Source organism: Rhipicephalus microplus, chromosome X (genome assembly GCF_043290135.1).
Source record: "Rhipicephalus microplus isolate Deutch F79 chromosome X, USDA_Rmic, whole genome shotgun sequence".
Classification (NCBI taxonomy): Eukaryota; Metazoa; Arthropoda; class Arachnida; order Ixodida; family Ixodidae; genus Rhipicephalus; species Rhipicephalus microplus.
Window position 1 is genome coordinate 11,730,104 of NC_134710.1, and position 16,432 is coordinate 11,746,535.

Here is a 16,432-nt window from a genome sequence, read left to right on the forward strand (position 1 = left end):
CCGATGACATTGCATTGCTGAGTAACTCAGGGGACGAATTACAACTCATGATTACGGAGTAGACAAGGAGAGCAGAAAGGTGGGTCTTAAAATTAATCTGCAGAAAACGAAAGTAATGTACAACAACCTCGGAAAAAAGCAGCGCTTCGAGATATGTAATAGTGCACTTCAAGTTGTAAAAGACTATGTCTACTTAGGGCAGGTAATAACCGCGGAGCCAAACCACGAGATTGAAGTAACTAGAAGAATAAGAATGGGGTGGAGCACATTTGGCAAGCACTCTCAAATTATGACAGGTAGATTGCCATGATCTCTCAAGAGGAAGGTATATAACAGCTGTATCTTGCCGGTACTTAGCTACGCAGCAGAAACCTGGAGACCTACAAAAAGGGTGCAGCTTAAATTGAGGACGACGCAGCGAGCAGTGGAAAGAAAAATGGTAGGTGTAACCTGAAGAGACAAGAAGAGAGCAGAGTGGATTAGGGAACAAACGGGGGTTAAGGATATCATAGCTGAAATCAAGAAGAAATATACATGGGCTTGGCATGTAGCACGTAGACAGGATAACTGCTGGTCATTAAGGTTAACTAACTGGATTCCCAGAGAAGACAAGCGGGTGTGGGGGAGACAAAAGGTTAGGTGGGCAGATGAGATTAAGAAGTTTGTGGGTATAACTTGGCAGCAGCAAGCACAGGACCGGGTTAACTGGCGGAACATGGGAGAGGCCTTTGTCCTGCAGTGGACATAGTCAGGCTGATGATGATGATCATGATGATAATGTGCAGTGGGCTTTTTCGGTGTTCACATTTGGAACACGAACGTACGTACTGTCGGGCAAAGCAGTACATTCCGCACCAATAGTAGCGCAGGCCGGAGGCGCGCATACGTTTTTATCACACCGGCATGGCCGCATTGAGGATCCGCGTGAAAGGAGTCGCAAATATCGGCACGTAGGTGGCGAGGAATCACAAGCAACCACTTGCAATCACAGGAGTCCATCGCGGATGATGAAGTGTCGAGCTGTGTGTCGCAGTGAACGATTGGCGGTAACTTGAGATGACTGAGACAGTAACGCTATCATAGAGACCATCCAAACGTTTTGGAGCTGCTCGTAGGACATGTCAGTGTACGAAAGTGCCGCAGCATCGAGGCTGGAAACAGGAGCACTTCCATGTTCACAGGGAAGTGGAGAACGAGAAAGAGTGTCGGCATCTGAATGTCTGTGGCCTGACCTGTAGACGACACGGATATCATAGTCTTGGAGGCGTAATGCCCAACGAGCGAGATGGCCAGATGGATCTTTTAGTGACGATAACCAGCAGAGGGCGTGGTGATCAGTCACGACATCAAATGGACGGCCATAGACGTAAGTTCAAAATTTTGTGATTGCCCAAACGATGGCCAGACATTCCTTTTCTGCGACTGAATCATTCTCTTCAGCCCTTGAAAGAGTGCGACTGGCATAAAAAACGACGTACTCGTCGAAGCCAGACTTGCGTTAAGCAAAAATAGCGCCAAGGCCGACTCCACTAGCGTCAGTGTGGATTTCAGTAGGGGCATCTAGATCAAAGTGACGGATAATCAGTGGAGATGTCGGCAAATGACATAGTTTCGCGAATTCATCATTGCAATCGGAAAACCACACTGAAATGCCCTCGCTGTTAGAAAGTAGCCATGTTAAAGAGGCCATGACGAATGTGAAATTATGGACAAATCGAGGAAAGTATGAACATAAACCGATAAAGCTCCAGAGTTCCTTTAGTGTCGATGGCTTCGGAAATTGGGCAATGGCACAGTTTTCCAGGGTCAGGTAGAACACCATCCTTGCTGACAACATGCCGTAAGATGGTGAGCTTCTGGGCGGCGAAATGGCACTTTTTCAAATTTAGTTGGAGCCCAGCATGTGTGAGGCAATTTAGGACACTTGCGAGGCGCAGAAGATGGGTATCAAAGTCTCTTGAAAAACGGCGACGTTGTCTAGATAACAAAGACACATCTGCCATTTGAGGCCTCAAAGTACACTCAAACCACGTTATAACGTAATGGGATATAAATAAATAATGGATATAACAAAGTGAATGAAATTCCCCTTGAAAGCGCCATTGAGAACCATACATTTTAAACCTCGTTGTAACGAAGTAAAATTGACCGGTAAATGAATATAACAGACTAAATTAGTCTATAAAAAAAACCGACCGTAGTGTGTTAAGTATATCGTTTTCTGTGGAGTTTGACGCTCGTTCGGTACGGCTCTTTCAAAAACTCCCGCGCCGACCTTACAGCCACGCCACACCACGCGCAGCTGAGAGATCCCTCCTCTTTACAAGCCAGAGGAGAGGATTGAGGAAGCGCTCAGCAGGTTACATGACCGAGAAGAGGCGCCGCGGTGCAAAGCGATTTCCCTCTCACTTATAAGAACACACGATGGGGAAGCTTCAGAAGACATTGATTTATTCACAAATCAGAGAACATCTGTCATTAATTAAAGTAATCAGTGATGTGCATATGCACACATTTGCCTTGCAGCGAGTCAATTAATTTCACACATAGTTTGCAAAGCATAGTAGCCCGTGGCCAAGTCCACCGCCAACACTCTCTAAAAAGGACGGCAACGACTGCGTCTCCGCCGCTACCCTCAGCACCGAAAAATGAGGACTCTCCACGACAGCTTTCGTTTTTTTCCCTCTCTCTCCACGCATGGCCTTGAAAGGAGAAGGGTCTCTACGTGCAGAGACGGAAAAGGGAGAAGCGTGGCACAGGCGCATCGCAGATCGGCATTTGAGAGAGAGCAAACAATCTGCCACAGTCTTTTCTTTCCTTTTCTTTTTTTCCTTTTTCATGCGCAGCATTGAGAGGTGTGCTGCTAGATAGGACATGATGCTGAGACCATTTTCGAAGCGCTGTATGTTCGAATTAATCGTCGCAAGTGCTTGTGCGTTCGAATTACAGGGCGTTTTCGCCCATTGGAATACACATAGCTTTGACGGGACCACAGCGAGAGTTCGAATTAACCGGATGTTCAAATTAAGCGTGTTCAAATTAATGAGATTCGACTGTGTTTATTTTCCGTCACACGCATGGTCGCGTAGCGGTACATCGAGCCGCGAGGCAGTTTTCTACTTTGCATGCTTATAGGCGTGCGCTCATTTGAGCATACATTGCCACAAACTGTTATAATCGATGTAATGAAATAATGGGTATAACAAAATAATTGTGGCTCCTTTTCAACTTTGTTATAGCAAGGTTCGAGTGTATGCTGCCCATCAGACGCTCGACGGTGACAGGGGCATTGCAAAGACCGCACGGCATCACATTAAACCCGTACAAGCCGTCCGGAGTTACAAACGCAGTCTTGGCACGGTCAGCTTCATCCATGGGTACCTGCCAGTATCCCGATCGAAGATCCAGCGAGGGAAAGAACTCTGCTCCTTGCAAACAGTCGAGAGTGTCGTCAATTCTGAGGAGCGGATAAACATCTTTGCACATGGTCTTACTAAGGCGTCTGTAATCAACACAAAATCGGATGCTCCCACCCTTCTTTTTCACAAGTACCACCGGGGAGGCCAACGGACTGTTGGACAGCTTTATGGCGCCACGATTGAGCATATCAAACATTTGATCATCAATAACTTGGCGTTCATCGTGAGAGACCCGGTATGGACACTGACGCAATGGTGCGTGGGTGCCAGTGTCAATACGATGAACAATTGCAGATATTCATCCCAGATTGGTTTGTTTGAAGTCGAAAGACATCCGGAAGCGGTCAAGAAGTGTCAAGAGTTAGGTTAGTTGGACAACAGGAAGGTCCGAATCAATCGATGGAAAGAAGGCGTCTAGGGAAGAGGTGGTGGACGTGAGAGCGGGAGTAATACTGGTGATCTAGCTTGTTGCATGATCGAGCAGTTGACTGGTGCAAACACAATCAATGTCCTCAAGGCGGCTGATGCATTCGCCACAGAGTAAACGTGACTGGTACTAAAAGCAGATTCGTGGCATAAATGGCTGTGCGAGTGTTTTCGACGATCAGAAGAGCAAAAGGTAGAACGTTTTTTCGACAAGTGAAGTCTTTTGACGGCGTGAATATGACGTTCGAAAAAGCGACATGGTCACACGAGATTGGCACAATAACAGAAGACATAGGTGGGATATTCGTCTCTGTGGCGACGACAACCTGAGAAATTGAAGGCTTATTAGAATCGTCGTCGGAGAGTGATGATAATTCTAGCTCGGCCCAGGCACAATTAACAATGGCATGATGTGTGAAAAAGAAGTCCCAGCCTAATATGACGTTGTGAGAGCAGTGTGGAAACACAATAAATTCAACCACGTACAGAACGTCCTGGATGAGTAGCCGAGCCGCACACGTCATAGAAGGGTTTTGGTGATGTGCTGTTGCCATATGCAGGGAGAGACTAGGAAGCGGACACTTTTTCTAACTTGCAACACATTGCTTCACTCAATACACACATGGCAGCTATGGTATCTATTAATGCTTGAACGGCCACACCTTCAATAAAGACAGTTATTTCATTAGTGAGTAGAGAACGAGGCCTTGTAGAGTTCGATGGTGGCGCAGTTCTTGCCTCCGGAACTGCGATGGTCAGTTTTTCGTTTGGGCAGGTGGTGCAAGCCGAAGCATCGGTGAAGGCGAACGTCAGCGTGGGGAAGGCGATCGGCGTGGGTTGAAGGCGCGGCGGCTCGGCGAAGAAGTGTCCGAAGCAGCATAAAACGGCAGCGTCTGTGGTGTATCTGTGTGGGCGTAGCCATAGGTTTCATCAGTGGTACCTGGATGAGGGACGCACCAGCAACAGAACCGCTGAAAATGGCCAGGCAGACGACAGTAGTAACAGATGGTCCTGTTATCCGATGTGCGCTAAAGGTTGTTGGGAAGCGTTGAAGGACGGCGGTAAATGGGAACATGCAAGCCTGCTGGTTAGTGTGCTGCATAGAAGGCGTTCGTTTGGTGAGCAAAGTCGGTGACGTTTGACGGCGCATGTGCCTGCTTTCGGGTGACGTCAGCGTAAGTCAGGGGAGCGGACACAGGTGGTGGCTGGTACGTGGGCGAAAGTGCCTCGCAGACTTGTTCTTCAATGGTTTGGCGCAGCGACGAGGTCAGCCCATGAGTATATCTGGGGAGGAAGGGTGCAAGGGACAACTGGCGTGCCACTTCCTCTCGGATGAATTGCTGGATTTGCAGTGTCAATACCGTCTGCTCTGGAGAAATTGCACCAACGGTCAATGCCGACATGCTGGTCGTGTCGAAAGTAGGGCGTCGCGTTGAAATGCGCTGTTTTCGCAACTCATCGTAACTTTGGTAGTGTTGGATAACTTCCACAACTGTTTGCGGGTCTTTCGCCACCAGCATCTGGAAGGCATCGTCTTCGATGCCCTTTATTAATATGCTTTACCTTGGAGGTTTCCGACATGCCAGGATTGAAGCGACGGCAGAGGCTTACGACGTCCTCGATGTAAGACGTGAAACCCTCCCCAGACAGTTGGGTGCGATCCCGCAAGCGCTGTTCTGCGCGGAGCTTGTGCATTGTCGGTCGGCCAAACACGTCCGCGAAGGTGGTCTTGAAAGTGGCCCAGTTGATAAGATCAGCTTCATGGTTGTTGAGGCAGAGCTCTGCTACTCTTCTGAGGTAAAAGTGAACGTGGCCAAGTTTGTAGTTTTCGTCCCGCCTATTATTGGGGCTTACTCGCTTGAATGAAGAGAGCCAGTCCTCGACGTCCTGCTCATCGGTGCTGCTGAAGATGACTGGGTCTCACTCTCTCGGAACGCCAGAACAGCGGGCAGGTGGGGATGTAGGAGCGGTCTGCTGTGTAACGTCGGTGGACATCGTTGATGGCAAAGGTAGAGTTCGGTTGCGGAGTTCCAGGATGGAAAAGGGATCCTGCACTCTGCATCACTTGATAGTGCACATTTAGCGGTGAGCCAAAGACACGTTTACTGGGGAAAACGCAGCGGTAAAAACCGACCAGCTGTAAAACGGAGCGAGCGCGAGCAGCAACACTCTTTCTTTTTTTCTTTCGCTGGCGTTCTTGCCTGTGCCATATATCAATGCTACATTATAAATGAAACAGATGGCACACCAACCAAGATTATTAGCAAAAAAAAAGAAAACATTTCAGGTGCAACTCGAACCGTTCTTCATGGGTGGCTTTGTTTGAATAGAAGCAGGTCTTTTCCTTCGAGCCGAGGGACCATGCCTATTTTCTGGAAAGCACATAGTACCAGATGCTCGGCCATGCATTTGTCACCTGGTGTCGCATGGGTATGCCATGAGTATGATGACAACTAAAAAAAAGTCACGTAAGGTCTTTGGTGTGGCAGTCGATTATGACATGGGAGCTGTCAAGAGCAGTATGGTGATTGTTCATGTCACTCTCAGCACCTGCTTTCAGCATTTCACATACTACCACCCAAAGAACATAAGGGCTAGCTCAAACAAGCAAATGATTATTGATGACAAAAAGATCCACTTATACTACAGTAAAACCTCAATTATAAGAATTCCATGAGAGCACACGAAATATTCGTATCACCCCCAATTCGTAAGAGCCAAAAACTAGTTGAAGTTGATAATGAAGATAAAGAGGAACTTTATTGGGCTCAACTACTACTTGCTCAAAAAAGTCTATGATCCTCTTTTGAACTTTCCTGCCTGCACCGACTATCAATAAATGGCCGCGGCTTCCTCACTCATGCTACTGGCGCTTAAAGCATGTCAACACTTGGCATCAAAGGGAGGGAAAGCGGCAAAACTTATTGAAAATTCACTTGCTTCACCGCTTAAGCAGCCGGAAAACCACGCGACGAAGTCAACTCGAAAAAATCAGTCACACCATAGAATTCAAGCGAAAACACCAGAGTGGCCGTGAAACCACGTCCGCGCCCACCGAAATTGTCCACATTTTTCATTTCATTTCATTTCATTTATTTCGCCCTTAAAGGCCCGAAGGCATTACATAAGGGGGGACAAGTAACAAGATAGGGTACAATGTTCAACAGGATAAGTAAATAAATAAATAAATGAATAAAAGCAAATAAGTTTACACAGGAGACAGGAATCAGAAATCACATGAACGAACTAGAATAAGATAAAAAAGAATACACAATGCTTTACATATGTTAAACAATTGCAGAGCAAAACTAAGTACAATTCTAAAATGATTGGCGATAAACACGAAGTAGTTGAGATTAGCAGGAGAGAAGCTTGAAAAAATTTGTTCTTCCTACTGCTGCCGCCTTCACCGCTTGAGAATTCATTCCATTTTGCCCGTTTCCTGAGAATCGAAAATTCGTACCGAGTTCTAGTTTTGCAAGCAAAGCACTGAAAATAAACAGTTTACACTTGTACGAACGTTGTTTTGGAAGATATGCCAGCAGAAACGAGCGGACACGAGTGGACACATTGGCAGTGGCGGCGACGGATTCAGCCGGCAGTACGAAAGCGAGCCAGACACATTAGGGCGTACCGATTCGCTACTGCTGCACTTTCTTCTACTACCAGTGTTCGCAGCGATCATAATACAAACCAGGCTCTCGATGAACGCGTCCTAGTCAAGGCCGCGAGCTTTGTCGTGTTGTGCGAGTAGTTCACGACTGTGGCGACGCGAGCCACCACCGACACCTTTGCTGACATGTTGAATTTGCAGCTCAGTGTTTACATCAGGTGGTTTGAGACCTAGTGCAGTCTGTGTAGCCCAAGCCGTGAAGCAAATAGGCGATCTGCTATCGCGTGGCCGAAAAATTAATCTCGGGCAAATTTTTTCGCGTCAGCCTCACAGCATGGTTTTCTAATCACGTAGGCCGCGAAGCAGGGGAAATTTCCACGAGTTTTGCTGCATTCACTCCCTTTGAGACACGGTGTGAACAAATTGTCCCCCCACAGACAAGCCGCGTTGTGCCGTTCGCACGCAGGGGTCAATCATGCGTTCGTATCATCCGCTGTGGCTAGGAACCCATTCGTATAACACCGAATCAGCATATTTTGTATAATGTAGTCCCTCTGAAGGAACCTCAAAATTCGTATCATTGAGAAATTCGCATCAATCGTAATCATATCATCAAGGTTATACTATGCTTGTGATAGCCAGAAAATGGAAGTAGAACCATCTTGTGAGACTTTTCACAGAACTGAATCTCAAATTTAAACATTTTTGATAGTTTTTTTCCACCTGCATAAAAAAATTCTCGATGCTGAACTGGCCTCAATCACTGTTTAACTCTTTCAATCTGGCGCAACAAGTCAGTGGACATAAAGCTTCGATGACTTCAGATCTCCTCCAAGATGTAAAACCAGTAAATTACACATTACTTAGATTATCTGGGATACTTATGACGATTCCTCTGTCTGTTTCAATTTGTTCTGTTTAAAGTTTGCATACCCCACCTCACTACAAGTGAAATTTGAACTACAGGTGGTTTTCAGTTGAACAAAAGACCAGCATCACGGACAGCACAGCCTTCAATAGTGGACTGCTGAAGCAGCATTTTGACCACTTTTGCTGCTAATTTTTCTGATCCTAGAAGTAGTGTTTACTTGAGTAATCATGTGGGATCATCTGATCTGAGTTCAAGAAACACATAAAAGCTTAGGTGCTTGTGACTTTGGTATGTGCTCGCAGATGAGTTTCCTTTTTGTGAAGAGAAATTATGCTGTATACTTGATGAGTGGAAATCCAAAAAAAAAAATGGCAGAAAGGGGCAGATAGAAGCTTGCAATGAAAAAATCCGTAAACAGGGGTTGTGTGCCCGAGCCGACGTTGCGACCACGACCTTCTCTAAGTGGTTTCCACAAGTGGACTCGCCTTCTTCAAGGCTAGAACTGATTTCCTTAGCACTAACGTGTATACAGGGCTGGACAGATACATGTATGTGAGACACTATTTTAGATACTCTTTGGGTGTCTTATATCTGTATCATGATACATCTAGCAGGACAAGTATCTGTATCTCCGGTACATTGAATAATGTATTGTGCATATTAAGATACAAGATATTGCAATTGCAACACTACCATGTGAAGCAATAATAGCCAATTGAACTGCATTTCTTAGGCTGGTACTGGTGCCACATTGCCACCTGAATAAAACTAAGGGCAGTGACATGATTTTATCTTTTCATCACAGTTAACCAGTGAGGGAAGGCGATGAGGTATGCATTTCCCTTTTGATGAGACAGAGCAACATGACATTGCTCGCGCAGTCTCAACAAATCCAAGCGAGCGAACATAAACTTTCGTGCACTCGCCTGTGTTTCTTTTGCTTTCCATTTTTAGTTTCGCTGGTGTCATTACACTCTTAGCCATTTACCAGCATCACGTACCACAATGCGAGCAGCAATGACTGTACATATTATGACGCCTCCCTGCTGCGTGGTACTTCGGTAATGTTATGAGTAGAAGAGCACGAGGTACGTGCCGGCTGATGGAATGCAGTACACATGCGCAAGACCCCAATGGTGGGCTGACATGCCACGTTCCCGTGCGAGATTGAACGGAAAAAGGCCCATGGCACGCGACCCGAGCTGTTATAGAAAATCATGGAGGATGAGCTGACACAGTGCTATAGAGCTTCGAACAGCGAAGGTCAGGAAGGTCAGCGTAGAGCTGCCCGGTTCTGAAGGCTGTCGGCGCAAGAGGTCTTGGAAGTGGTCGCCGAACTCGGAGGTCCCAAGTAAGGCTGCCCGGACTTGCCACAACCTTGCACAGCAGTTCCTGGAAGAACTACAGCTCTTCCACTTCGAGTCAGAATCGATGCGACCCATACCAGTCATCGTAGTGCGTCGTCAATGAGGCCATGGACGAGTTGGATTTGACCAAGCGGGCCGAAGATGAAGATGACAATGAAGATGAGCAGGTGGTTTAGCGACATCTTCTAGGACGACTTCGACGACGATACCACTTCGCCATAGTTCCGGAAGTGGCGTCAAAACAGTAAGAATGTTCTACTATTGCAGGAGCGCATGAGAGTAGCCACGGAGACGCCATCTTGACTAGAGACAGATTAGAGCTAAGGATCGAACTTGACTAGGATCGGTATTAGTTCCGGTATCACTGTATAGCCGATTATTGTGTACATCAATATTTCTTGTTTGGGTGATTTTTGACGGGTTTGTTCAGATTTTTTTCATTTTGTGTAATATTAAAATGGGTTTGCCATGTTACCTCAGACTCACGTCTCTCTCTAGCTCTTTGCAAGCACTCCCGAGATAAAATTCATGGCAGGTACGAAATCTGAAACGCAGGGTTGTTTTGCATCTCGTGGCTTTCCCATTATCATTTTGAAGGATCTTGTGAATGTAAGTTTGAATTACATGCGATTGAAATGCACAAATAAGATTCTATCTATAGCACGTCGTCCCTGATGCTAGATCTAATAAAACAAGTGTTTACCTATCAGAAGATAATTGGGTGTACCACATCGTTTACATCCCAGGCCGTCATGGTGATCTAGTGGCTAAGGTACTTGGCTGCTGACCCGCAGGTCGCGGGATCGAATCATGGCTGCAACGGCTGCATTTTCGGTGGTGGTGAAAATGCTGTGGGCCCGTGTGCTCGGATTTGGGTGCACTTTAAAGAACCCCAGGCAGTCGAAATTTCCGGAGCCCCCCACTACGGCATCTCTCATAATCACATGATAGTTTCAGCCCATTAATCCCCACATAACAATCAATCAATCAATCTTTTTCATCTTGCTATTTCTACTCAAAGTGCTCTTGACATGACATGATTGTTACCATAATTGCTTTCTTAGTGGCCCCTCTTTGCATTCCATACATTACCTAGTGCTTTGAACTGTTTTTTTTTTCGGTATGGTGACTACAATGTGCATTTTCTGAAGTTCAGCCACGATAATCTCTGTGTTTTATCTTTACTTTTAACTGTCTGCTTTATTTCTGCTACTGTTTACACACTTATATTTGCCTGAGTTTACTCCTCTGCAAAGGCGGTGCGATGTCAAAGCACGTTAAAAGGTACCAGGCAACCCTTTTTTTAGCCTGATCAGAAAATGTCGCCAATAGGTAGTCGAGGCTTCCAAAATATGCGAGCCAAATATTATAGTGCAGCACATGGCCTGGAATTTACAATAAATTGTCAAAGACAGCTAAACATCAATATCTCTTTTCACGAAAAATGACGCTATAGGCACATAATCACTTCGTCCCAGGCCAAGTACCAGCCATTGATACTTGGCCGCACGAGGCCTCGACTTGTCCACATGCGTGCATGATTCCACTGAAAATCCGTGCAGGCAAAGAAAAAAAGAGAAAAAGTGCTCAAGATCAAGAGGCCCACATGACGCCTTTTCTTTTCCCATGCCATCTCTCCTAGTTTAGCTTCCAGCACTTTCGTCAAGACGAGCGAATAGAGATTCCAATTGCAGCATGCGACAAACCTTTGTAACTTCGCTCATACTGAATGAGTTTTGGATATTTTCGCGGCAGTGAATTCGTGTGACAATGAGCTCTTTGAGTGAACCCCTTGAAAAACTTTTTCAGGGCCCCTTTAAAGAACAGTAGATGGTCGAAATTTCCGTAGCCCTTCACTACAACATTTCTCATAATTAAATTGTGGTTTTGGGACCTTAAACCCCAGAATTGACGTGCAAACCATTACAAGATATATGCTTATCAGAAAGCAAAGGAATCGTTTCATTTGAAATTTGTCATCATGATGCCTATATTTTGCCCTGTGAAGTCTTCTGCCAGTGAAATGGGGGACAACAGGTGCAAGTTCCACCAATCTTCGTCTGAACCAGCGCTCAGACAAGCGTGGGTCGACTTCAAGTGCAGCGACTTAGGCGGAGACTGGACGCCAACCAAGCAAAGTTTACTCTGTTCGCTGCATTTCACTCCACCCAGACGCGCACACATGGAAAATATAATTGCTGAACGATGTCGACGAAGAACCTGTGTCTTAAAGTGATGCTATCCCAACGTTGTGCCCCCCTGCTATGAAAGTTGCCACACGTGTGGTACGCAGAAGACGAAGCAGATGATCAAAGAAGCAAAACACGGATGAAGATACGTCACGAAAACTTCCTCGTGCACATACTACTGCCTGGTGGCGCTGCTCATAGCATCGCGTGACGTCAGGGTACAGTCGGAACTAAAACTAGCTTTTAAAGGCATGCTGTATTTAATTTTTTAAGGCGCACTCACGCTTACTGGTACATTTTATATGTTCCCGGGAGCTTGGCTTATCGCTTGACACAAAAAACTATAAGTGAAAAACTTCGTGTCAATGGGCCAAAATGTGAGATTAGATTGCAGTAGAAATGAAAAGAGCATGAAACATAGTGACATATCCCAGCATTTCTTTTGTGTTATGACTAGGATTTATATTTATAAATCGTGCTTAAAATTATAAAAAACCATCGTGTCGTGCAGCCTAACAGAAGAGCCTTGAAGCTGGATTATTGCCGCGTGCATAGCTGCATCTAGCTGCGAGATAGCGATGACAACGATGAGCTCGAGATGATAGCGATGAGCTCGAAAGGCGCACCGCAGGCGAGTGACGAAAACGACAATCTTAGCGGCCTTCTTTTGAGAGCGTCTCGACCAGTTCCACTGTCCGTGTTTTTGAATAAACCCTCTGTATTTTATAATCCGCGACAATATGAAGTCTATCACTTTGCTGAACATGGTTGCGCAGTCTGATGCTGTCGTGTGTGCCAGTTCTCATAATTTGAGTATATCGTTCAGCCCTGCTCAAATCTGTGCTGCTTACGATGTAAATAGTAGCATGGAGAAAAGCGGCACTGCTGTTGAAGCCGCCAGTGAACCAAGTCAAGCCGGAGCACATGCGCACGAAAATGACACCTGCGCAGTAAACCATCGCACTCAAACACAAACCCCCCGCGCAGTCACTATTTGCGGCATGTGAGCAAACGACTTCATGTTCGCTGCAGATAAAAAAACTCTCCTTACAAATGTTTTGCAGCATTTTCCACAATACCATTCTGAGATCAGACTGCCTGATGGGCAAGATTTCCCTCGTGCTAAAACAAATAAGCACCATAAAAAATGGTTGTTGGTCCTTTCAAGAAATATAACTTGGCTAGCCCTAAAGACAAACTTCCGTGTTTAATTATAGACAAAATATATTAAGAGACCCTGATAAGATATATGTAATCAATACTTTACAGTACTGAAAAAAGAAGAACTTTCATGCACAAACCATACAGAAAATGATTTTCTTGAAGTACAAACTATACAAATTATCAAGCTTTTATAATGCAGAAAAAAAAATAAAGGGATCTTATTATCACCTTATGAGGCAATAAAATGAAGAGCACGACCTGAAATTAAACTAAAAATAAGTAAAATATGTTTTACTTCTGCAGTGAACTTTTTTTATTCATTTTTATAGATGCATTTTGTTTTATTGCTTTATGTTTCATGCTGACAGTGACCAGACGGGCTTTCATTGAACCCTTGACTACATGCGCTAACTGAACAATATGAGCAATATCTTTATATCTAAAAAGTCTGAATAACCATACGATACCTTCGCACCACTTCGAGTTGTTCCTTCACAGAAGTGCCTCCAATGCAGAGGCAGCCTCGAAGGCTTGGGTAGCCAGCACCCTCCAAGTCACGCATAAAGAAGCTCACAATTTCAAATGTCTGCTTGGCCAACTCTCGCTGCACAAAGAAATAGGATCCCATAACAATGTGGTCATACTCACTCACTTTCCATGCTATGCAGGTATTTATCAATGCACATGTCATAAACCACACACCACTGGGCCACTCTTTTGTAGCGATGCTTTCAGCTGAGAGATAGCAGGACTGGACGTGTTGATATAACATGATAACGAGTGCTTTGTTTCATTTCTTCCATCCCCTCCTGTCATATGCGCTGTTAGGTACGCTTTCTGCTAGGTTCTATGTTAACATTCATCGCTCACGGCTGATTACATTGATGTTGCAAATGGGCCGTCACTATGATGAAGCACAAGAAGAATCGGAAAAGGCACTGCTACAAAATAAAGGCCCAGCATAAATAGAAAGTTCAGCAGACAGGAATGCAGCGATCAAGTGCTTTACTCCATCAAAGAGTAGTAAGTGCACCTTTGTTATATGAAAGTCCACTCCCACAAACTGCCTAACAAAAGATTATTTCAGTTAATGTCAGCTGTAAACGTCAGCATGAACATAAATACCTGATAGGTGGACGAGGGGACGACCCTTATATTAGCTCAACTGGTAAGAGTATCAGGAGCGTAATCCGAAAATTGCAGGTTCAGTCGCTGCTGGTGGCAAGTTGTCCTTTTGTCCACTTTACTTTCTTCACGTTTATATCACATTTAGTACTACAATACACTAAAAAAACAGCACAATCAACGTCCCCTTTATTTCATTAGCTTCACTATATGCTGGTTTGTGTTACACAGTGTCACTACATGTAGATGACATACAGTTCCCAAATATTTCAATACGAAAAACTAAAATTAATTCAAGAAGAGCTTTAGTCCAGCAGTACTCCCTAAGCCAGAGTTTATACATATCTGGTTTTCGGAAGAGGTTCTCATGGAGACAATGTTATGTACTTGCACGCCGTAAATCTTATTCTTGACATCAACATACAGATAAAGTTTGCCGAGCCTTTTGACAACATGCTTCACAAGTGACTACTGGATGGATGAAATAGCATTTATTAATGTCCTGCAAGAAGCATGCGAACTGCTCAGGGCTCCCACGTTGGGACTGAGAGACCTAGCCTAGCAGCCGCATCACGGGCTTCTAGACGGCCCATTTCTGGTCGGCTAGGCTGGAGCTACGCAAGGCAGCCACCCCCTCGCCGAAGTAGCATCTGGGTTACTACTTAAAAAATTTAGACTTACGTTGCATTCTGCCATCATAAAATGAGGAACAGTGTTCTTAGATAACTACTAGAACTATATTTATTTACCCTACAACTAGATAACCCCTAAAATTATGTCGTTGTATATGATAACCTCTTAAGCGCTCTCTGCCTTTAACATTAGGCACACCAAATTTATGCATACAGTTTGCGCCCTTGCACAATTTGCATATCCACATTATTTAGTCAGACTTACTAAAAACATAAAAACATTTACTCGCATATTTTGCACTCCCTTACCAACTCAAGCCAGGTGGCCAGCTCGCACACAAAGAGACTTCGGACTTTTGAATGCTTTGAATAGGCACGGCACTCACTACTCGCCGAGCAGGCAAGCGCAGTCATATACCATAAAATGGTCGTGCAAGTGCAAAGTCCCCAGAATTATGGTGCCTAGAATACCACACCAAAACCTCCAAGTCTTCTGACGGGTTGTTGGAACTGCTGGAACGTTTATTTCCCTGTATCTGCCCATCTCTTCCACTGTCAAATTGCACGCTCACGACACAGCCAACATGACATAGACTATTTTCTGCATCAGAAGCATGTGAGGGCCTGTTGCGCCAAGGCTACAACAGCTTTTCTTGTTTCTCTGTGTGTGCCTGCGCTGAAATGCACCTTGCATCAGGAATGATTGTGCAATAATGGAAAACACGGGACACAGTTTTATTGCATTTCCTGAGCATATGTATATTCACACGAAGCTGCAAAAAGAAGAAACCTTTCTAATAGATGACCTTTCTAATATATTAAAAAGGTGTGATGTTTAGTTGATGACTGTTAGAGTCAAAAAATGTAACCTAATGTCACTTTCTCTGTGTTTCCTTATGAAATTGATAGCGCACCACTAGATTTTACACTATCAAACTATTCAGGTGCTACTCTGCGTAGCAATCTATAATGGTGAATTTGCATTTCAAACGTATGAGCAGTCTTCTGACCCATTCAACGTAGTGTCCACCTGGTCATTCAAGGTTCGCAGTGTTTGCCGGAGCCACGCAACCCACTCTCTAGAATTCCCCACGGACATTTCACATGACAGAGATGTCTGGTGCCTTCCTTTTTGTCCTTGCACACTTTCACTCACACATGTATAAAGCGGAATATAAGTCGAGATATTTTCAATAAAACAACGAGCTAAAGTCACTTCTCGCTTTATATAGCGGTGTCAAGCCGACAGTGCACCGCTGTCTGGCAACATGTGGCTTGCATGTGCATGAGAAGCTGGACACGACCATATTCGCATTCAAATCCAATAGCAGGTTGTTGTTTTTTTCTCTCTTGTCAGTCTTTTTGTGTTCGTGATTTGTGCGTCTCTCATAATCAAATGGTGGTTTTGGGACGTTAAACCCCACATATCAATCGTGTTCGTGATTTGCCTCCGATCTGCTCTAAGTTCTCACTCCCCTTGACATTGTGTTTCATTTTTAGTGGTCTTTTTTTCGTTCACTGAATATGAGTGGCGATACGTATGAGTAGCATTCACTGAATATGAGAAGGCAGTACTCAGCTGCGTTTGAACTAAAGGTTGTTGAGTTCGCAGAAGCGAATGGGAAT

The 16,432-nt window shown here is 44.9% G+C and overlaps 1 protein-coding gene across 2 annotated transcripts in view; it reads right to left on the bottom strand.

The window, feature by feature from the left end:
* The window catches only part of abs (ATP-dependent RNA helicase abstrakt), a 160,751-nt gene that overhangs the window by 53,621 nt on the left and 90,698 nt on the right, over positions 1-16,432 (bottom strand). For both annotated transcript variants that reach the window (XM_037426588.2, XM_037426587.2), the window contains exon 9: positions 13,517-13,653. In XM_037426588.2, the coding sequence (XP_037282485.1) occupies positions 13,517-13,653 (137 nt within the window). The remainder of the gene's footprint in view (positions 1-13,516; positions 13,654-16,432) is intronic.